This window comes from Mirounga leonina, unplaced genomic scaffold, assembly GCF_011800145.1.
Source record: "Mirounga leonina isolate KUSES-001 unplaced genomic scaffold, KU_Mleo_1.0 Mir_53, whole genome shotgun sequence".
In the NCBI taxonomy this organism is placed as follows: domain Eukaryota; kingdom Metazoa; phylum Chordata; class Mammalia; order Carnivora; family Phocidae; genus Mirounga; species Mirounga leonina.
The window spans coordinates 54,023,286-54,046,417 of NW_023270807.1; the positions used below are offsets into that span (position 1 = coordinate 54,023,286).

General features: G+C 38.0%; 1 protein-coding gene across 1 annotated transcript in view; it reads left to right on the forward strand.

The window, feature by feature from the left end:
- KLHL32 (kelch like family member 32) overlaps nucleotides 1-23,132 on the forward strand; it is a 202,335-nt gene that overhangs the window by 87,062 nt on the left and 92,141 nt on the right. The window contains exon 4 of the mRNA XM_034991559.1: nucleotides 18,297-18,512. Coding sequence (XP_034847450.1) covers nucleotides 18,297-18,512 — 216 coding nt within the window. The remainder of the gene's footprint in view (nucleotides 1-18,296; nucleotides 18,513-23,132) is intronic.

Consider the following 23,132-nt stretch of genomic DNA (forward strand, 5'->3'; position numbering starts at 1 on the left):
ATTACCTGGATGTACCTCAGTTTATTTATCCCTTCACCTACTGAAAGACTCTTTGGTTGCTTCCAAGTTTAAGCAATTATGAATAAAGCTGCTATGAACATTCGTGTACAGGTTTTTGTATGAATCCCCTTAATTTTAAATCTCTCTCATTCTTTCTCTTTCATTTACTAGTATTGCTATCTTAATTTGAACTTTCATTATTTCCTGGACTAAAGAAACTTCCTGCTACCCAACAAACCTGCCTTTACTCTTGCTGCACTCATTAGTCTACCTTTCCTAAACCAACTTAATGATAACTGCATAAACCTGTCCCTGTTGTTCTTCACAGACTCCCCCCCCCGTACCTCCTTCAAACTTCTGTTTGATTGATTTGTAAAAAAAATAACCTGATTATGTCGCAGTCGTGCATAAAATCATTTATTAGTCAGTGGTTCATCACAGCCTTAGGATAAGGTTTATTCCTCCTAATTTGACACACAGGTCCCATCTTTATTATGAAACTTCCTATCTCTTTAGCCTTTTCTTGTTTTAAACAATTTACTACCCATGTGCGATGCTAGTCATTATGAACTTCATGCATTTCTCTGTACCTTAAACTCTTTTTATGAAGCCTCTTTCTCCATGGATTATTCTTCCTTCGTTTTGTCACCTTATGAATTCCTCTTTAAGTACTTTGCTCATGTTATCTCCTCTTCCAGAGTTGCCTGGTCAATCCACCTAGTTGAGTCAAATTTCTCTCCTTTTCATTCATTATGAGTAGTCTTCCAGCGTGCTGATCACATCATATTGTTTGTGCTGATTTACTTATCTACCTCCCCATGATATAAGTTCATGTCCCAGAGTTATGTGACCTTGGGCAAGCTACTTAACTGTTTTGCCCCCACTCCTCATCTGTAAAATATAGATATGGTATCCAATATACAATCTACCTCTTGGGATGTTGGAGGATTCAATGAGATAATGCATATAAAGTATCCTACCTGCAGTAGGCGCCCTAGAAACTAGAACCAATAGAATGGAATGCTTCACTTGTGAATTCCTCTATTAGTTCTACCGTTATCTTCTTACCTGTTTCCCTCACTCTTATCTTCCTTCATTCCTGGAAATGTCACAACTTTACTACCTATCTTCAATTGACAACATATTGGACAAATCTGTTCCTGAAAATTTTGAAAATAATCACCATTCTGTAAAAGGTATTTTTTTCTTTCAGCCACTTCTCTTTGATTTTGTAGAAGGGCATGCATTCTTTTAGGAAAAAAAAGTTGCAAATAATTTAAATGAACCATCAGCTTTCTCCTTGCCTCTGAATTGTGAAAACAGCACACTGAAATTGTACTTTAATAAATAATAAAATCAATGCTTTTGAAAGTAGCACATTACATTGAGGTATAAATGCTTTGTAGCTAGAGCAGTTTTGTTTTATTGTTTCTCCTGCCCTTCCCATAAATAAAACATCTTGCCCCTTTCTCATATACAGAATCCAAGAAAAAAAATGGAAAAAATCCTTCATTTCTAGATTAGTGCATAGTAGCAGCTTAAAAACCCATGTTTGTTTGCAATTCTTCTACATGTGCCGTGAAAGCTCCCCCTGATAGGAACATCTTATAGTGTAGTTGCATGGTGTCCTGAGATCTCCTGAATAGGGAAAATGAAAGCAGTGCATTTGTTTAAAAGAAGAAAAATTAAATTATTCCTTACTAGGAAACTGCTATTCACATGCCCATCTCCCTCCAGCTGTCTCTCCTTCCTAAACTTCTCCCTCAGCCCTTTCTCATTCTCTATCCACAAATGTCCTTTAGAGCCGTTTCCGGCCTTTTCCCACATTGGGGGATGTGTGCTCAGGTCCTGGGAAAATGATTGCTTGTCTGTATCATTAATTCAGTTCTGGGTACTCTGGCATCAGCCCCATACCTTCAGTATAATGTTTGCTCACTTCCAAGGCTGGGATGAGGAACTAGGAATTAGTTCTGCTGCAAAAATATACATACGTACATATTACATACATACATACATATATATGTATGAGTTATTACATATGTAGAATCATTCCTTTCTTTACTCAAATGCTCAAATGCATGCTATGTATTAGTGATTCTTAAACTTGGCCATATGTGGGATCACCTGAATGGCTGGTTACAATGGACTCCTGGCCCCACCACCAGAGTTTCTGATTCAGGAGGTCTGGCAGGGAGACTGAGAATCTGCGTTCTAACAAGTTCCCAACTGAATGTGATGTTACTGGTCTGGGACCACAGTTTGAGAACCAGCTTTAGAAGCTGTTGCACCGTGTCACATCAATTACGTGCCCAGTAAATCGCTGCTCTTTGGATTTCAAAAGCATCGTCATATTTAGATAAAGTGAAACTGGTCCTAGTTTGTACTTACAAAATATCGATGTTATGTATCCTTCACAGCGTCCAAAATATAAAAAGTCAAAACAGTGCAGATTTGAAACAAACAAACAATAAAAAACCTTCCAATCCTCATTTTTATGGATAATAATGACTAAGTCTATGTGGATAACTGGCAGATTGTCAAAAGTCTGCAGAATTGAGCTAACTTTCACCACTCTGATTTTGTGTACCAGAGCTAAGTAAGGAAATAGATCATAATTACTTCTATGTTGTTCTTCAAAAAAAGTTGATTGTTACTGAAATTTTCATTGTAAAGCCCTACTTGCACAGATAGACTATTTTCAATTAAAGAAAGAAAAGTATGTTACATTAAGTTCCTCTCTAGTCCATAATTCAGTGGTAATTGCTTGATGTGCTGAGCCAGCTTTAGGAAACTTTGCGATATTGTAGCACATGGTGATGGGGGCTGGAATTATTAGTTGTTGATGTGGCCATGTCTCTGTGCTTCCTTCCTGGATTTCCAGCTTACTACAGACTTTCCCAAGGAACAATATAAAATTATTCATGAGCCTTGGATATTATGCATACAACTGATTATGAAAATGTATTGGTAACCTAATTGTGGAATTCCTCTGTTATACACCACAAATATATTTAAATAGGTCTTCAAAGACTCCAAGAATTAGAGCACGTTGAGGTTTTTTTTCCCTTGTAGTTTTTTCAATTGCTGCTAATATTTTGTTTTAGTTGAATCAGATGTATCACATACATATTTATATAAATATAAGAATATATGGTTGCATACAGTTGTCCAGATACATGTTAATGTTTATATACAAATATACTTCTATCTCTCTGTATATTTATGCAGAGATAAAAATAAGGCATACCAGATAAAAAAAATACCTGCTTTTATGGTATTTTATCATATCACAAGTAATCTGGGCTGCACTGTCAATGAATTGCTCGTTTTTTCTCTCATAAAAATTAACTTTGCCCCATTGACCCTGACGTAAAATATTATAGAGAAAACTCACAGATCCCTTCGCATACATGATATCCATGCTAATTTTTTTTTTCCTACATGATTCATCCCAAGGCTATTAAAATGTTTGGGTTTTGTTTATTTGGTTATTTGTTTCAACATGTTCCAAAGGCCAGCCCTTCCCCGCACACCCACAACAAAGCCCTTCGTGCTGCTTCCTCGACTCCTGGAGTATCGTCCTTCCCTGCAGCACCAGGTCCTGTGATCAAGTAATACCTTGATTTAGAACTAGGTTGTAATCCAAATAGGAAACAGGTAGGCTCACAACTGGGTATGGTGCCTTGGATATTAATGGCCTGGCTCAGCAGAGGAATTTCTAAAGCTGGCTACACTTTTTTTTGCCTTAATTATGCATTCATTAAAAGCTTTTATACCCAACAGACTAAAGTAAATATTTTTTGATCTCCATAGTATGCTCCCAGACTGTAGATTTGCACAGCAGGGTCTTGATAATCTGAATAAATTGTATTTCCCTAAGGAGTTTATCTTTCAAAGAAGGTCATAAAGAAATGTAGCTCTTCCATCCTTAGATTTCTTCATGTGCCTTTTCTGTTATGGGTAATATAGAACATGGGAACCAGAGTATATTTTGGTAATACATATTTGGTGATGGTCCAGTATAATGTCTCAATCTGTTCTCCTTTATCTCTGGTGAAGTCTTTCTTAAATACCAAAGAAATGAATGATTTTACTTGACCACTATGATTCTTTGCTGATACTTGTAGAAAAATTAAGACCACATTAGACATTCGAGTGTTTTCTTCCCTTCACCCAGGGAATAAAATTTTTGGAATATGTAAAGCTATGGTTTAAGCACTGTTAATAGCATTTTAAAAAGAGTACAGTAATAACAAGATAGCTACTGTATGTTGAGCATCCTCTAGGTGGAAGACATTTGACCTGTACTTTTGGGAGTCCTTACAACAGGTCACTTTGCCATTTTTTAGTTGAGAAAATTAGACTCAGAGAGGTTAGCCATTTGCTGAGGCCATCCAGATGAGTCAGCCTCAAATCACGGGCTTTTTCCACACCTCCCAACTGAAGATGCAACCAGTTCCTTGTCACTGCAACTTAAGACCTAGTAAAAGAGACAGGGAAAAGATAAAATTATAAACCCAAACAAATATGCACAACCAGTTGCACTTATAATTTTTCCGAGTCATAAAGAGTAAGATGGCAAAACACCTGATATTGACGGATAGCCTGAAAATAACATATGATTGTGAAAAGTTTAGGCAATAAATTTTCTCTTTTGGGGCTGCCATATTTATCTCCAGGGTGGCTAACATTCTAGGCATGTACTTTAAAAATGTTTTAATTAAGGGTGCCTGGGTGGCTCAGTCAGTTAAGCGTCTGCCTTTGGCTCAGGTCATGATCCCAGGGTCCTGGGATCGAGCCCCACGTCCGGGCTCCCTGCTCGGCGGGAAGCCTGCTTCTCCCTCTCCCTCTGCTGCTCCCCTACTGCCTGTGCTCTCTCACTGGCTCTCTCTCAAATAAATAAATAAAACCTTTTTTTAAAGTCTTAATTATTTAAATATTAAAATATTTCATAAATGTGTTCAATATTTAATAAAATATTTAAAATATAAATATTTTAAGGAGCAGGAGGATGTATGTTTTATTGTAAGCTAAGAAATGAAAGCAGCAGGAGTTGAATTTTTAAAGGTCTGACATTCTTTCTTACCTACCCACTATGCATCAATCAAAATTAAGTAGCTGTAAAGACAGAGAGGAAGATCTAAAGTACAGATACAGTCTATACCTTTATGCACAGCTGGGGAGAAAAGTATGTAACCACGGCAAGGGGTTAAACAAATGATACGAGTAGCTCCTGTGATTAGAAGTAAGAAGAGGGGACAGTCCTTCCAACTAGAATGGGCTGGCTTGCTGGCTTTCTTAGGAAGTGGAATCCGATCTTGGCTGTCCCTCCCTTCTGTACCTTCCCACCTCAGAAGGGGAAAAGCATATATAATACAGAACTTCCCTTTTCTTACAAAAACTTTTTATTTTTTTAAAGATTTTTATTTATTTGAGGGAAGAGAGAGAGAGTGAGCGAGAGAGAAAGCACAAGTGGTGGGGGATGGGGAGCGGCGAGCGGCAGAGGGAGAGGGAGAAGCAGACTCCCCGCTGAGCAGGGAGCCCTATGCGGGGCTTGTTCCCAGGACCCACGATTCACTGTAGAAGCTGGGCCGGATGCCTCTGACATCACAAGTGGGCTTTCCACCATATTTATCAGTTATATGAAAAACCTGATGTGTGGTTTACATCAGGAGAGAATTACTTATGCTCAGATCAAATTGAGAACACCTTTCTTAGTTAATTGTAGGAGATCTGTTTATTTGCCCAACTGTAAAATCATACCTATAAAAAACTGTCATTTCCTCTTTCCATTTGAAGAAATGGATGTGCTTTTTAAAAAAATGGGTTGCAGGGTGCCTGGGTGGCTCAGTCAGTTGGGTGTCTGCCTTCGGCTCAGGTCATGATCCCAGGGTCCTGGGATCGAGCCTCGCACTGGGCTCCCCACTCGGCAGGAAGCCTGCTTCTCCCTCTCCCACCCCCCCGCTTGTGTTCCCTCTCTCTCTTTGTGTGTCTCTCTCTGTCAAATAAATAAATAAAATCTTTAAAAAAATGGGTTGCTTTTTAAAATTCATAATCCAACAAATATTTTCCAGTTACAATCTATGGTAAAGGCATTATGACTGGCCTTGTACAGGATACAAAAGTCATAAGATGCAAACCTATTTTTACTAGTTTACTAGAAACATTTTTACTGGTTAGAAGATATGTGCATGAATAGCTTAGAGACAAGTTAGTTGGTATATTACAGGAGACTTGAAGTAGGAAGCATTAAGATTCAGCCAGTGACAAAGGGCTTCATATTTATTATATCTGACTTGGTACTTGGTCTGTATAAGAAGCCAACACAATGTTTTAATTTAACTTGTAGTTAATATTGCTAAAAATCAAACCATACTAGTTTTATATGCAGAGTGGGTATATCAAGCTATTGGGTTAGATTTGGGAGTAATTTTTTTTTTTTTTTTAATTCTTGACTTCCATAACAAGGGTGGCTTTTCATTTCAGGGGTTCTCAAAATATGATGTAATGTCAACATTTTATAATAAAACGTCAAATTTCAAATATGCTATTACATGATGGTCATAGAAACTGCTATGTCACCTGATCATCTTTTTTTTTAATATATATTTTTTATTATGTTATGTTAATCACCATACATTACATCATTAGTTTTTGATATAGTGTTCCATGATTTGTTGTTTGCATATAACACCCAGTGCTCCATGCAGAACGTGCCTTCTTTAATACCCATCACCAAGCTGACCCATCCCAAGGGAGTTTAGCAATAGGCTTCAATCTGCTCGGAATTGTTAAATAAAGAAAATCTTGTATGAACTTTGGTCACTAATTATTAGTATTTGCTTATTTGAGATAGAGAGATAGACTTGCTAATACAACAGCCAATCGCTATGCTACAGATGAGGAGAACCCCACCAGGGGACATCAGGAAGGCTGATACTCATCATTCTCTTGCTTGGGAAGAGTGGTGGAAGGACCATGGGGACTACCCACAGCCCCCAGACTGTCCTCCTTCCTCCCACTCATGTCCTCACCACCAAATAGTTTGCCTTAAAAATGTAGTCACATTTGAATATAACCCCAAATAAAACAGTATTTGCCTTTTTCATGCCTTCTTTTCCCCACTAACATCAGTAGTTAATCTGGGGAATAACCATTTTAGTGACTTAATCAGGGGAATAGACCACACAGAAAGACTGAATTTGGGGAATATATAAGGTTTAAGAATTATTGCACTTGAAACACTAGTGTTTATTCCATAGCTAGCATAGTTTGGGGGACATATTTTATGGCTCTTCTTCTGTTATTTAACTTGTCATCCACACTATAAGAAACAAATAGAAGGGAAGAGAGAAGCCAAATAGCCCGAAACCAAAGGAAAATAAATACTATTTTAAAAGATTCCCCAAAGAACAACAATGTATACACCATAATTCTGAATAGAAACTAAATTTCAAGTGAGAAGCAGTGTGACTGAAATGAAACCTTTTTAGAAAAATAAAAAAGATTGTCCTTTTACTCAAGAGAGTTTCTTGTTGCTGAGCTATAATTTCCATTCAAAATCACAGCCTCTACCTGGGTGCTTGGATTTTGAAGTCATAGAATGTAGGAGAATGGTGACAATCTCATAATTAGGACAAAGTATCATTTGCAAAGGTACTTTGATCTGAATAGCCAATTGATGGAGGAAATAATTCTCTCTTGGACCAAAAAAGAGATTTTGGGTGGATTGCAATATTTTTTTTTCTCAGCAGAGCTGTTACATTGTGCTCATCTATTAACACTTTCAACTCCAGTCATGATGACCAGTTTTTCCACTTGGAAAACTGAATGACCACTGTCTTTGCCTTTGTATGTATGTGTAGGAAGGACAGAAACAGAAGGGAAGTGAGGGAGGCCAATGAGATATGAAAAATAGGCTGATTTGAATGATGTTCAGAATTGGATAGATATGTTGGAAAGACATGGCATGTTCTGTTTTGCTTGGTTTTAAGTAAACAGAAAAAGCTCATGGACATTGTTTCATGTGTGTTCACCACCTGTTCCCTGCTAGATACCCAGGGCACAATGCAATCCTTGGCACAGGGAGCTTAGATTTAGTAGAGGGAGGATGATCTACAATCAAAGGACACTTAGAGAGACAAGTGCTGTGTTAGAAATATGCAGAGGGTGGGGTGGTGGCACAAAGAAGGAAGTGGTCAGTTCTGCCTGAACCAGGGAAGCTGAAAAGAAGAAATGGGTACATTCATTCAGCAAGTGTGGCTTGAGCCCCTACCATGTGCCTAGCACTGTTTTAGGCACCAGGAATAAAGCAGTGAATAAAATAGGTCCTTCCTCTCATAGAACGTACTTCTTGGGGCTTGGGAGACAAACACATTATAACTAAGTACTAGGCAGGTAAATGCAGAAGATAATTACAAATAGTGATGAGTACCTAAATCAAATCAAATGGAGTAATGTGATGGAGGATAACAGGGAGAGGAACAAATCAGGAAACAACTGTAATGTTATAGTTCCCGAGAAGAGGGGGGCACGGAATAGCCTCAGGAAGATAGGGGGGAGCACCTGGGTTGGTCAGGAGGTAAAAGGAACGAGGGGAAAGCATGGGCAGGAAGCCTTTATTGTGGCTTCTGCAGGAAAGGCAAGACAAAGCAGGGTAGGCAGGCTTATGATTGTCTAGTTTGAATACTTCAAGCAGGCTCTGGGACATATGGGTTGTCTGTGATTGTCCAGTACTCGGCCCTGGGATGATTAGGGAATATTCCTAGGGGAATATTGCCTCTTGGGGTATAAGAGCCAGATACAAGGTGCACTCTTGAGCAAGTTGTTCGCTATCTCTAAAAGCTGACTAGTCCTGGGAGGGGCAGTCTCTCCCTAGTCAGCGACACCCCAAATGCCAGAGCATCAAGAATACTAAAATGAGAAAATGCAGTTAATTCACTTCCCCACCCCATCCTTTGCAAACATCTGCTCTTCTTTGAGCTATCAGCTCCATGTGGCTTCTCAGAGAAGACTTTACTAACTTTCCACTCCAGGTCAAATCACCCATTATGGGCATTTACAGCCCTATATTCTACCCTTTGTAGCCTTTACCTCAATTATAATTTTTCATTTATTTGTAATATGTTTTGCTCTTCCAATAGAGCATACACTCTGTGAGGCCTGGAACTTGCCTATTTTTCCTCATCATTATATTGCCAATGCCTGATGTGGTCCTAGCACATGATGTGAAACGTGTAGCCCATTGAAATGGCTGAAGCCAAGCCAGGGTGGGTGGGATTATTACCCTTTAGGTTAAGAAGGTCATCAGGGTGTGGATCATGGAAGGCTATGTGGTTTTACTGAGTTTGACTTTTAACCATAAGCAAATGGAAGCTCACTAATGGTTTTTCTCTGTCTCTCTCTCTTTTTTTTTAAATTGAAGTATAGTTGACACATAGTGTTACATTAGTTTCAGGTGTACAACATAGTGATTCAACAAGTCTGTGGTATACTGTGCTCATCACAGGTTTAGCCACCATCTGTCATCATAAACACTGTTAACAATACCATTGACTCTATTCCCTCTGCTGTACATTTTAGCTCTGTGACTTATTCATGCTATAACCAGAATCCTAAAACCCTCACGCCCCTTCCACTATTTTGCCCATCATCTTACCCCTCTTTCCTCTGGCAAGCATCAGATTGTTGTCTGCATTTATGGGTCTGTTTCTGCTTTTTGTTTGCTTATTCATTTGTTTTGGTTTTAGATTCCACATAGAAGTGAAATCATATGGTATTTGTGTCTGTTGGATTTGTTTCACTTAGCGTAACACCCTCTAGGTCATCCATGTTGCTGCAAATGGCAAGATCTCATTTTTTTTATGGCTAAATAATATTTCTGTGTGTGTGTGTGTGTACCACATCTTCTTTATCCATTCATGATTGTTTCCATATTTTGGATATTGTAAATAATGCTGCAGTAAACAGAGGGCTGTATATATCTTTTCAAATTAGTATTTTCTGGGTTTTTGCGGGGGCGGTTAATAAATACCCAGTAGTGGGATTACTGGATCATATGATATATATATGATATCTCTACCTTTACTTTTTTGAAGAACCTCCATACTGCTTTCCACAGTGGTTGCACCAATTTACATTCCCACCAGCAGTGCACAAGTGTTCCCTTTTCTCTACATCCTTGCCAATACTTGTTATTTCTTGTCTTTTTGATAATAGCGATTCTGACTGGTGTGAGGTGATGTCTCATTGTGGTTTTGATTTGCATTTCCCAGATGACTAGTGATGTTAAACATCTTTTCTTGTGACTGTTGGCCATCTGTATGTCTTTTTTGGAAAAATGTCTATTCAGGTCTCCTATCCACTTTAAAATCAGATTATTAGGGTTTTCTTTTTTTGTTTTCAGTTGTGTAAGTTCTTTATATATTTTGGATATTAGCCCCTTATCATATATATCGTTTGCACATATCTTCTCTTCAGTGGGTTGCCTTTTCATTTTGTTGATGGTTTCCTTCACTGTGTGAACTCTTTTTATTTTGGTGTAGTCCCAACACTTTATTTTTGCTTTTGTTTCCTTTGCCTGAGAAGACATACCTAGAAAACTATTGCAGAGGTCAATGTCAAAGAAATTACTGCCTATGTTTTCTTTTAAGAGTTTTATGCTTTCCTGTCTCCAGTTTGGATCTTTAATCCATTTTGAGTTTACTTTTGTGTGTGGTATAAGAAAGTGATTCAGTTTCACTCTTTTGCATGTAGCTGTCCAGTTTTACCAACATTATTTACTGAAGAGACTGTCTTTTCTCCATTGTATATTCTTGCCTCTTTTGTTATAGATTAATTCATCGTATAAGTGTGAGTTTATTTTAGGGCTCTTTATTCTGTTTAATTGATCTCTGTGTCTGTTTTTGTGCCAGTACTATCCTGTTTTGATTGCTATAGCTTTGTGTAGTGTATCTTGAATCCCTCCAGCTTTGTTCTTAAGAGTGCTTTTGCTGCTTGAAGTCCTTTGTAGTTCCCCATAAATGTTAGTATTATTTGTTCTAGTTCTGTGGAAATCCCAGTTGGTATTTGGTAGGGATTGCATTGCATCTGTGAGATTGCTTTAGGTAGTAGGGGTTTTTAGATTTTATTTATTTATTTGTCAGAAAGAGAGAGAGAGGGTACAAGCAGGGGGAGTGGGAGTGGGAGAGGGAGAAGCCGGCTTCATGCTGAGAAAGGAGCCTGATGTGGGACTCCATCCCAGGACCCTGGGATCATGACCTGAGCCGAAGGCAGATGCTTAATTGACTGAGCCACCCAGACATCCCTAGGTAGTAGGGGCATTTTAACAACATTAATTCTTCCACTTCATGAGCATGGAATATCTTTCCATTTGTTTGTGTTGTCTTCAATTTCATCAATGTTTTATAGTTGTACAGGTCTCTCACCTCCTTGGTCAAGTTTATTCCTAGGTATTTTATTCTTTTTGGTACAATTATAAATGGAATTGTTTTCTTAATTTTCTTTCTGCTACTTTGTTATTACTGTATAGAAACATAATTGATTTCTGTATATTAATTTTGTGTCTTGCAACTTCACTGAATTAATTTGTTACTCCAGTAGTTTTTTGGTGGAATTTTTAGAGTTTTCTATGTATGGTATCATGCCATCTGCAAATATAGTGAAAGTTTCAGTTTTTCCTTACCAATTTGGATGACTTTTATTTCCTTCTCTTTTCTGATTTCCATGCCTAGGACTTCAGTACTATGTTGAATAAAAGTGGCAAGAAGTGTACATTCTTGTCTTGCTCCTGATTTTAGAAGAAAACTCTCAATTTTTCACCACTGTGTATGATGTTAGCTGTGGGTTTATCATATATGGCCTTTATTATGTTGAGGTATGATCTCTCTAAACCCACTTTGTTGAGTTTTTATCATGAATGGATGTTGAACTTTGTCAAATGTTTGTTCTTCATCTGTTGAGATGATCATATGATTTTTATCCTTTGTTTTGTTGATGTGTGATGTATCATGTTTATTGATTTGTGGATTTTGAACCATCCTTGCATTCCCAGAATAAATCACACTTGATTGTGGTGAATTATCCTTTTAATGTATTGTTGAATGTGGTTTGCTAATATTTCATTGAGGATCTTTGCATCTATGTTCATCTGGGATATTATTGGCCTGTAGTTCTCTCTCTCTCTTTTTTTTTTTTTGTAGTGCCCTTGTCTAATTTTCATATCAGGACAATGCTGGCCTTGTAGAGTATATTTGAAAGCTTTCCTTCCTCTTCTATTTTTTGGAATAGTCTGTGAAGAATAGATATTAACTCTTCTTTAAATGTTTGGTAGAATTTCTCTGTGAAGCTGTCTGGTCCTGGACTTTTGTTTGTTTTGAGTTTTTTGATTACCAGTTCAATTTCTGTACTAGTAATTGGTGTGTTGAGAGTTTCTATTACTTCCTGATTGAGTTTTGGGAGATTTTATGTTTCTAGGAATTTATTCATTTCTTCTGGTTTGTCCAATTTGTTGGTATATAATTTTTTGTGATAGACTCTTATAATCCTTTATATTTCTGTGGTGTCAGTTGTTACATCTCTTTTGTTTCTTATTTATTTTGTCCTCTCTCTTTTTTTCTTGATGAATCTGGGTATAGGTTTATCAATATTATTTATCTTTACAAATAACCAGCTGCTGGTTTCATTGATATTTTCTAATGTTTTTTTTTAATCTCTATTTCATTTATTTCTGCTCCAATATTTATTATTTTCTTACTTCTACTAACGTTGGGCTTTGTTCTTGCTTTCTGGCTTTTTTAGGTGTAAGGTTAGATTGTTTATTTGAGATTTTTCTTGTTTCTTGAGGTAGGCCTTGTTTGTGAGTTTTTAACAGGTGATCAGTATAGTCAGATTCTTGTAAAAAGAGAGGTTTGAGAATTTGATACTGGAGGTAGAAATGTTAATTCAGGACTCTGCTGTAGGAAGTCTGGGTAGGAGATGATGAGGAACAGAGTAAGAACTGCTAAAAGAGGAAGAGCAAACAGGATTTGGTGAATGACTGGTTAAGAGGGAGAAATATGGGCCACCTTTTGAGATCCTGATGTGGATGGTTGGATGTGGTCATCCAACCACATCCCTATCCATTCCATTCTGTGGAATATTCAAGAGAAGATGTCCTCTTACAGGTAGTTGGGAAAATGAATTCAAAGCCAAGAGAGGTTTAGACTGCTTATATAGATGAGGAAGTCATTAACATGTGATCAGTTTACAACTCAATTGTATATTTTTTACTTTGGCCATCCTTCTTTTCCCTGACTTAATGATACAGGTTATTTATTACTTTGATATCTAAAGGGATCACATTCTTCATTTTCACCTCCTTGCATCAGTGTTGAATCAAGGTTTATGGATGCCAAACAACAATGCTCAAATATACTTTATAATTCCTTGTTCACCAAATGTACTGTCTACTTTTCATGTGCCAAGTTGTGTGTGGTAAGAGCTTTTCATTCATTATCCCCCTGACCACCCTGTGAGCTGGTTGAACTCTCCATTTTGTGATTGAGAAACAATGGGAGAGGTTCAGTGATTGACCAAGGTCATGGACAATGGTAAGTATTAGGGCTGGATTTGAACTAGGTTGACTTGATTGTATGTACGGCCTTTGCTCTTCACCAATGTGGGTTGCCTCCAAGTGCCTATGGCTACTGATGGTTTTTTCTGTCCCTGAATACAATTATTCTTTTTTTTCTCTATAAATAAAAAAGATTTTTTGAAAAAAAATCTAGAATATGTATATGAAAACATTAATAGTGATTATCTCTGCATGGTGAAATATGAATGGTTTTTGTTTTCTTTTCCATACGTTTCCTAAATTTTATGGAATAAGCATTTATTACTTTTTATAACTGGAAACATATGGCACTATTTTTATAACAGTGATTATTTTCTTGTATGCACAGTATTATAGGTGGGCATTTAATGTAATTTAACCATTGCTACCCACCTCCCCACATCACATTTATGAGAATCTTTAAAAGCAGCATTATTGGTATTATTTTGCTTACACATGGTCTTAGCCAAAAGGACAAGAAGTGATGATTTTGCTTAAAGCTCACAAAGCGCCAACAAGAGGAATGCATGTTGTGGCATCGTGACCTCACTGAAGATGGTTTATCTTTTTTCCCTGATCTCCCTGCTTTATGCAGTTTAACTACGGAGGTGCTAAGTATGCATGGCAAAGGGAGTGGAAACCTTAGACATGTATAGAAAGCGCTGGAGATTTGGGGAAATTATGGTGTTTGGGTTTTTTTTTTAAGATTTTATTTATTTATTTGGGGGTGGGGAGAGGCAGAGGGAGAGAGAGTCTTAAGCAGGCTCCACACCTGTTTCTTGGGGCTCAATCTCACAACCCTGAGATCATGACCTGAGCCCAAACCAAGCGTAAGACACTCAACTGACTGAGCCACCCAGGTGCTCCGGGAAATTATGTTTTTAAGTAGAAGAGAAGAGAAATGAAAAGGTAAAGATAGGGAGTAGACTTTTAGCTGATGTTTCTCTTGTACACGAATATATGTCTTAGTTTAGTTCCCTTTTGCTGTTCAGACAGATGCTGACACTTGTCCATTTAGCTTCTTAGTTCTCTACTAATATGAAATACTTTGTTAGTTTGCATTTGGGGGTTATATAAAATTAGATCCTTAGGAAATGAAAACATTTCAGGACTGGGGAAGCGGGCATTCAATGACTACCTTCAAAAGAAACGCAGCAAAAAAGAACCACAATTAAGGTAAATTAATTCTCGGGTTCTCCGTAGTTCTGAATCAGCCTGCTTTTAAGCTGCAGGCATCTAATCGAATAGGAAATAAAGATGCTTAATAAAGAATATTTGATTGCTATTACATAATTCACTCCCAAACTCGTAGTTGTATATACTTTTTTGGCAGGAGAACAAGTGAGTGTAAAAACATTTTTGCTGGGCTCCTTTAACTTTGCTGAGCTTAGCTATTTCTGCACATGGTAGCCTCTCCGTGCAGTGCTGCTGGGCATGGCCTCAGGACCTTGAGCCATGCCTTGGACATGTGCCTGGGGTATTTGAAAGGCACTGACACCACCCTGACTTCACCCATGATGTTTCTGGGGGCCTGCAGAGTGATTTACCGGGATGCCAAAATTATATTCAGGACCCTGAGCTTCATAGATGTACTGACCAGAAAGAACATTCATCCCTAGGAATTGGTCCTAAAGTCCTTTATGGAAACAAGGGTGACATGTTCTGTACTCCCAGAATAAAATTTACCTACCCTAAAAAGTAAGATTTGGAGAACAAGTTTAAACATTATTTGAAATAATTGGCGCTAGAGTTAAAATCTTCAGTATTCCTTTGATAAAATCTGCTGAATGGGAAGCCAGGATATTTTGATTGAATGGCTGTGAGTGGACTCTTAGATGTTTGAGTTGTATTGGATTTTAGTGGTCATCTGTAGTAAACTTAATTTTAAAGGTAAGTATGTACTCCTTTTCGATTGTGTTGGCAAATAGAGCTATTAGGAGCCAGAATCTTATGCTGATTCGTCGTCTAGCTTGACTCCTGTTAGAATATAATTAAAGCATCATCTCCCATCCAAAGAAATAGAATCTAAAGTAAAATAATAATAATAATAAATCAGGTAGCCATGATGAGGATGCAACTGTTACTCAAAGAGCTGTTTTTACAATTTCTTTATTAACATTTTATTCAGTAGAACAGCACATAATGGGAGCCACATGTCATTCTAAATTTTCTAGTAGCTGCATTTAAAAAAAGTAAAAAGAGGGGCGCGTGGGTGGCTCAGTCAGTTAAGCGTCTGCCTTCGGCTCAGGTCACGATCCGAGGGTCCTGGGATCGAGTCCCATATCAGGCTCCCTGCTCAGTGGGGAGTCTGCTTCTCCCTCTGCCACTCCCCCTGCTTGTGCTCTCTCTCTCTCTCTGTGTCAAATAAAACCTTAAAAAAAGGTAAAAAGAAACAGGTGAAATTAATTATAATTACATATTTAACCTGCTATATCCAGAAGATTATCATTTTAACATATAATCAATATAAAATTATTAACAAGATATTTTACATTCTGTTTTCTTCTTCCTGGCATTTGGTGTATCTTTAACACTTATAGCATCTCTCAAATCAGACTAGCCATATTTTAAGTGCTCAGTAGCCACCTGTGGCTAGGGGCTACCCATGCTGGACAGCACAGATTTAGAACCTATTCCTTTAGACTTTCAAATATTCTAGAAACAAATACATTCAAATAGAATATCAGTATTTTAGAAGGAGTTCTTAATATTCTTGGATAACTGGAAAAGGTGAAAATATGTTGAAAATTACTTAAATAGATCAGTGAATTAGCTATCTGATGGTATTCTGCACTCCTTAAGCTAGTGGAAAATACTGCTCACATATTAAAATTTTCAAGTTAAAAATGGGGGGGAAAAGATACAAATGTAGTGATCCGAAGGGGTATGTGCACCCCAATGTTTATAGCAGCAATGTCCACAATAGTCAAACTATGGAAAGAGCCAAGGTGTCCATCAACAGATGAATAGATAAAGAAGATGTGGTATATATATACAACGGAATATTATGCAGCCATTAAAAAAACCACGGAATCTTGCCATTTGCAACACCGTGGATGGAACTAGAGGGTATTATGCTAAACGGAAATAAGCCAATCAGAGAAAGACAAGTATCATATGATCTCACTGATATGAGGAATTCTTAATCTCAGGAAATAAACTGAGGGTGGCTGTAGAAGGGAGAGGTGGGAGGGATGGGGTGGCTGGGTGATAGACATTGGGGAGGGTATGTGCTATGGTGAGTGCTGAGTAAGACTGATGAATCACAGACCTGTACCTCTGAAACAAATAATACATTATATATTAAAAAAAAGAAGAAGAAGAAGATAGTAGGAAGGGAAAAATGAAGGGAGGGAAATCAGAGGGGGAGACGAACCATGAGAGACTATGGACTCTGAAACAAACTGAGGGTTTTAGAAGGGAAGGGGATGGTTAGCCTGGTGATGGGTACTAAGGAGGGCATGTATTGAATGGAGTACTGGGTGTTATACACAAACAATGAATCATGGAACACTACATCAAAAACTAATGATGTAATGTATGGTGACTAACATAACATAATAAAATCTAAAAAAAAATAAGAATAAAAATGGGAAACAGGACTTTCATTCTACTTGAAATAGGTAAGTTTTCTATCATCAGGCCTGTGTGCCCACTGCAATTCTTGCAGAATTAAAGAAAGTGTCCACAGGAGTCATGGCTCTCTGGGTGCATTATTTTAGAGCCATGGCTATGAACTTGAGAACTGGTAGAGACAGGGAAAATCCCCCCCAAAATGAGCATTGCTACAGGAACTCTTTGAATAAGAAGGAAAGATTGTCATTGGTTGTCTGACTGTTTGAGGCTAACAAAAAATAAAGAACAATTATAAATTGCTCATCTTAGGTAGGTTCAATATAGAATTATTCAGGACAGGAATCTTTTCTGTTAGATTCCTTCATTTCCTGAGACCTTACGTGTAAAAAATCTGTGTTTTAATTTCAAGTCAGGATGGGTTGTCTTTACTCGAAGACATACTTCATTTGAAGTTTTGGAAAAAGTAGAGTCAGTCTGCCTTCATATAGTTTGTGTCATCTAATCACGACTCCTACTTTACCTGAACTCACATTTTTGTAGTCGAACAAACTTCTCACCTGAGAGCTGTAAAATACGGAAAGGATAGAAAAATCAATTTTCTTCAATGGTAAAATTTTCTTGAAAAGTTGCAAAGTAACATTTCAGTCAGTGAAATCAGAAACTTCTTTCAACTCCTTTATTAAAATGCCTTTAGGGCACCTGGGTGGCTCAGTCAGTTAAGTGTCTACCTTCAGTTCAGGTCATGATCCCAGGGTCCTGGGATTGAGTCCCACATTGGGCTCCCTGCTCAGCGGGGAGCCTGCTTCTCCCTCTGCCCCTCCCCCACTTGTGCTCTCTCTCACTCCCTCTCTCAAAAATAAATTTAAAAATTTAAAAAATAAGATGTCTTTAAATACATGTGTTTTAAGAGGGGCAAAGTAAGGAGAAATGATGAATTCTAGAACATGCAGTTCTCTGCCAGAGTCTCATAATTAAAAGATTTTTTTTTTTAACATTATCAGTGGAGTCCCATTTCCCCCACTCCTGTCATATAAACCTTAGTGACGCAGTCTGAATTTCTTGCCTGCTCTTTCTTGGATTAATTTCTAAGAGATCTTTTTCCCCCCATTTTTATTTTTTTGGCACCCAGGAATTAAATAGCTTTAATTACTTGGATCTGTACAGACTTGCTGACCTCTTTAACCTCACTTTGCTGGAGAAGGCAGTGATCGATTTCTTAGTGAAACATCTCTCTGAGCTCCTGAAGAGTCGCCCAGAAGACGTTCTAACGCTTCCTTATTGTCTGCTCCAGGAGGTTCTGAAGAGCGACCGCCTGACCTCCCTGAGTGAAGAGCAGATCTGGCAGGTAAGGGCACTCTGCATGGGTCTTCTTTTGACAGGGAAAAGGCACAGAATGGTTAAAAGTTGAACAGTTGAGGAGCAATGATAACTATTTTGTCTGGTTTGGTTCTCCTCAGAGTCAAAGTCAGAAGTCATGCTCCCTTGATGGGCAAGTGATTGGAGAACACCAGCCCTTGAGGGTCAGAGGCCTCAGCCTTTGCTCAGCTTAACTCGGGCTGTCACAGGTGTGGTTTCTCAGACCCTTGCTGGGGCTTCCCAAAACCCTAAGGGGGGGCGGTTACATCAGAAAGAGTCAAGAATTTCTTTCTCCCAATAGATAGTTTCTTAAACTGAACGTGAGAAAAATGGATTGTCAAGCGCCATATATGCATGTTATTTAAGACCAATGGAATCAGAATAGATTCTGAAACATTTCTTTGTTGCAGCTGAGAGCAGCTGGGACCTTAAATGAAATGAAGCTCTTCTTGCACAGCAGTGGAAAAATCTCCCTCTTTAGTTAATTCTGCATTCATTGCCATTTTCCTAAGCCCTGCCTTTCGCCTGACGTAGCATTCTTTCCGAATATCCTTTGTCTAGGGGATGGGAGGATGTTTTGTGTTTTCAGGTTGATTATTCAGTTTAAATCCTTTTCTGCTCATCCCCACTGGCTTTACTTGAACAATCCACATGGTGTCTTTGGGGAACAGTCAGAGCCCATCTTATCACTTTCGTTTTACATCAACCACCTCACTGTCTGAATGCTGGCTAGCCATCTTGTTATACCTTCAAGATTTCATGATCATTTTATTTATATACAGAAACATGAAGTAGAAACAAATAAGACATATATTTTATTTATATCCATGTTCATGCTATTTATATACAGAAATCAAGAGAAAATATGAAGTCTTCTGTTAGCTGATGGGACGGTAAATTCCTGGTATCTTAGCAAATGACATTTGGAGAGTACTTTAACTCTGGCCAGAACAGGCAGAGGGAGCTGTTAATTATCCAGCACCTGACTCTATTCACTGGTAATTTTCCTGATGTCTTTCTCTCTTATTTCTTTCTTTATTTACATTAATCAGCAACTTCCTTCTTTACTGTTGCTCCACCACTGAGAATAATAAGAGCTATGGTGTAGTGAGGGCCTTCCAGGACCCAGACTCTTTGCAAACTTATTGACTTATTGTCACAATGGGCTTGAAGGATAGTTGTTATCACCCCATCGTCCAGATGAGCAAAATGGGGCTTCAGTGCCTTGCTCAGAGTTACAGAGCAGAGCCAGCCTACAAATCTAAGTCTGCAGACCCCTGTCCTCATCTGTCCAGTATTCCACACTGTCTTGATAAAGAAAATATAAGGAAAAGAATAATCCATATTTTCTTTCTCCTTCTTAGGTATTTCTGATAATGTTTGTTCAGGCAGAGGTCAAAAGTTGGTGAGGATGAGTTTTGGTATGAATTTTAATTATCTGTGGTTCTCCCCTATAAACACAAATCATCAACATTTTCTGGTCAATTCAAAGTGGGAGGTTGCCAAATTTTTCTTCATTTCCCAAAGGGAAAAAGAAAGACTTGGAATGAATTCTGCATTTAATTATTTCTAACTGAATTAAAATCTGAGCCAGTCATCCTTGTGGCTTCTATCTCTTTTTGTGGCATGGTTGAAGGGACTGCCAGAGAGGTAATGTGCAGATGTCTGAGTATCCAAAAAAAATTCCATACTGTCCACTTAAGAGTTATCATAATTGTATCTCCAAAGGTTACCAATATTATCATGTAGAATTTTAAAAACTGCTTCCTGCTGCAGGCAATATCTTTTTTGTACCTGGTCCTCAAGAAAGAATTAAAAGACTCACATAAATATGATCAATTTAGGCATTCAGCAGGCAATAAGAAACTGTTTTGCTTTATCTTAGTAAATACGTAATTCCCTCATACTCAACCCAATAGAGAAAAATTAAATCAGACCAGCTATATTGCCTCAAGTATAGTTAAGTTCATCATTTTTGCTGAGGTTATACTAGTAATGCAATATACCAGGGAAGAATCTAATATTCAGCCCTGGGTGAAGATTGGGTATGCCAGAGGATTAGTGTCAGAGTGCTTTATAGAAGTGAATCTTGATGGACAGGCTGGAGACAAATCTACAGAATCTCATTAAATTGCTGAATTGTTCATTATGGAACGTTCTCACTGTAATAAAGTGCTCATTGACTTTGACAAATCCCCATCCCATGTCTTAAAGAAGAACAGTGAGTCAAGGGGTGTGGGGGAGGAGAAAGGAAATTGACACAAAGTAGGACAGGTAATAGAAAAGCAGATGGAGGGGTAGTGCTCTTTGATTAATATGTGCAACTAGTAACTTAAGGTGAGAGCCCAGTAAACACACACACACACACACACACACACGCACGCACGTGAGTGCACATGTTTACACATGTGCTTCTTCTGCTGTCAACTGATAATGTAATCTGGGACATTCCCTTTCTTTTGGTAAAAGGTCTCATTTTCATTTTTCACCAGATTTCACGCAGTCTGTCTCTGAAGACGTCATAAGACCCTTCAAATAATCCTCACTGAACAAACTCTTTTTTACTTTCTCCTGCTGTCCCTTATCCACTTCCTTTCCTGATAAAATGTGCTGCAGGCTGTAATAACCATTCTGTGGATCTGAAAACCTGTGAAATCCCCCAAGATTATGCCTTATATCTGCTCTTCCCCCCCATCTGACCTTTTTAAACTTTAAGTCTCTTCTCTCACAGAGGGCATCTTCATCCCCTATAAATAATTTTTCCTCCCTTCCATGGTCTGAAACTACTCGGCCTGTTAGGTAACTTCTCTTTACATTCATAGGGTAATGTAGAGAATTGCACCATATACACACTTTAGTGTATAAAGGCATAGAAGTCCCCTCAGAAAAATGCTTTTTAAAAAATTCAGTTCAATTCAGCTTAACAATTTGGTCTGATGTTTCAAGGCCAGCAATTTCTAGGTTCCAGATGAAAGACACCAAATTGGTTATGGGGCTCAAAGAAACAGGAGACTAAAAATGAGCAAATCAGCTGGAGAGGAAACGTGGGGCATGAGGTCACACGTGTTCGTGACCTGGCAAATCTCTACCAGTTTTGTTTGGCTTTCGGGTTTTAGCTCTAACGTAGGACTTTGTTTCAGTAGGATCTTGTTAAATTTTTCCTGTTAGATTCAACATAGAGTTTCAGATTACTGAGCCGGGGTCCTGCTATAAAACTTGAGTGAAATAATGAACCATTCCATACCATTCCCACGTATTGGGTCTGTTTTCATTTTCATAGGAAGTCCTGGCCAATCCGTTTTTTTTCTGAGGAAAATGCATTATCTGCCTCTTCTACCCCAGATTCTCTCTTACCAGAATGAGGGCTCAGAGATTACTTTTCATGGGAGTGGAAAAAGCCTGAATGTGATGTAAATTCTTACATTTGCTAGCACATAGAGAAGATGTGGTTCTCCATCCATCACTATTTATCGAGCACCTATGAAATGCCCAAAACCGTGCTGGTGTAAGGCCGAGTATAGGTTTGTTAAGTCGGTTTTCCTTTCCCATGCCTTGCCCCAAATAGGAGGGATCTTTATGATATTTTTAAAAAGATTTATTTATTTATTTTTAGAGAGAGAGAGAAAGTGGGGGGAATGGCAGAGGGAGAGGGAGAGAGAAAAACTCAAGCAGACTCCATCCTGAGTGCAGAGCCCAACACAGGGCTCTATCTCAGGACTCTGAGATCATGACCTACGCCAAAATGAAGAGTCACATGCTTAACTGTCTGAGCCACCCAGCTGCCCCCGATTTTAAACCATTAGTTCAGCTCTCTGGATTTTATTTCATCTCTGAAGTAGCAGAAACAAGAAGGATATTTTAAAATGGATAAAGATAGTTTGTGGAAATAAAAGTGAATATTTCTTGAGCACCTATTACATGCTAGGTACAGTGTTAGAAGCTAGGTCCTGGGGTAAAAAGCTTTCCAGAAATATTCCATTATTGAGTTAGATTTAGTTTAGTTTCATCTCTGAATGTGAAGAACTTTGGTTTTCGTTCAATTATTAATTTATTTACTGATTGCTATTTTCAGTGAAGAGGACTTACTATAAGAACAGTACGCACATCAATGCTTTCTTTCTTTATTAACCTTGGGTTGAGGACCCCTCCTTTTGTATTCTGACCAGACAATTCAGTGGTCACATCACTGACATTAAATGCGATCAGACCTCAGCAAGGACAGTCTCCTTTACCCTGGTCATGTTCTACTTTAGTATGGCAAGAGGGCTGAGTCCCCTGGTTTGGGTTTGGGGGTAGTCATGTTTGCATTTGTCTTTGTGTGTCCCCAGAGGCAGAGGCTGTGCCTGTTATGTTTGCATTGAACACTGCCTTATTCTCTTGCTCTCTATAAATAATAAATAAAAACAGTAGAGTTTTCATATTAAAATGTATTGAATATTAAAATGTATTGAATGGATAAGAATACATCCTACTATTCCTACACGGGGCTGGGTTCATTCTAGGAATTGGTTTACAAAATGAGTTTGGCCTTTCATTTTATTTTTTTTAAATTTTTATTTATTTATTTATTTATTTATTTATTTATTTATTTATTTATTTATTTATTTAT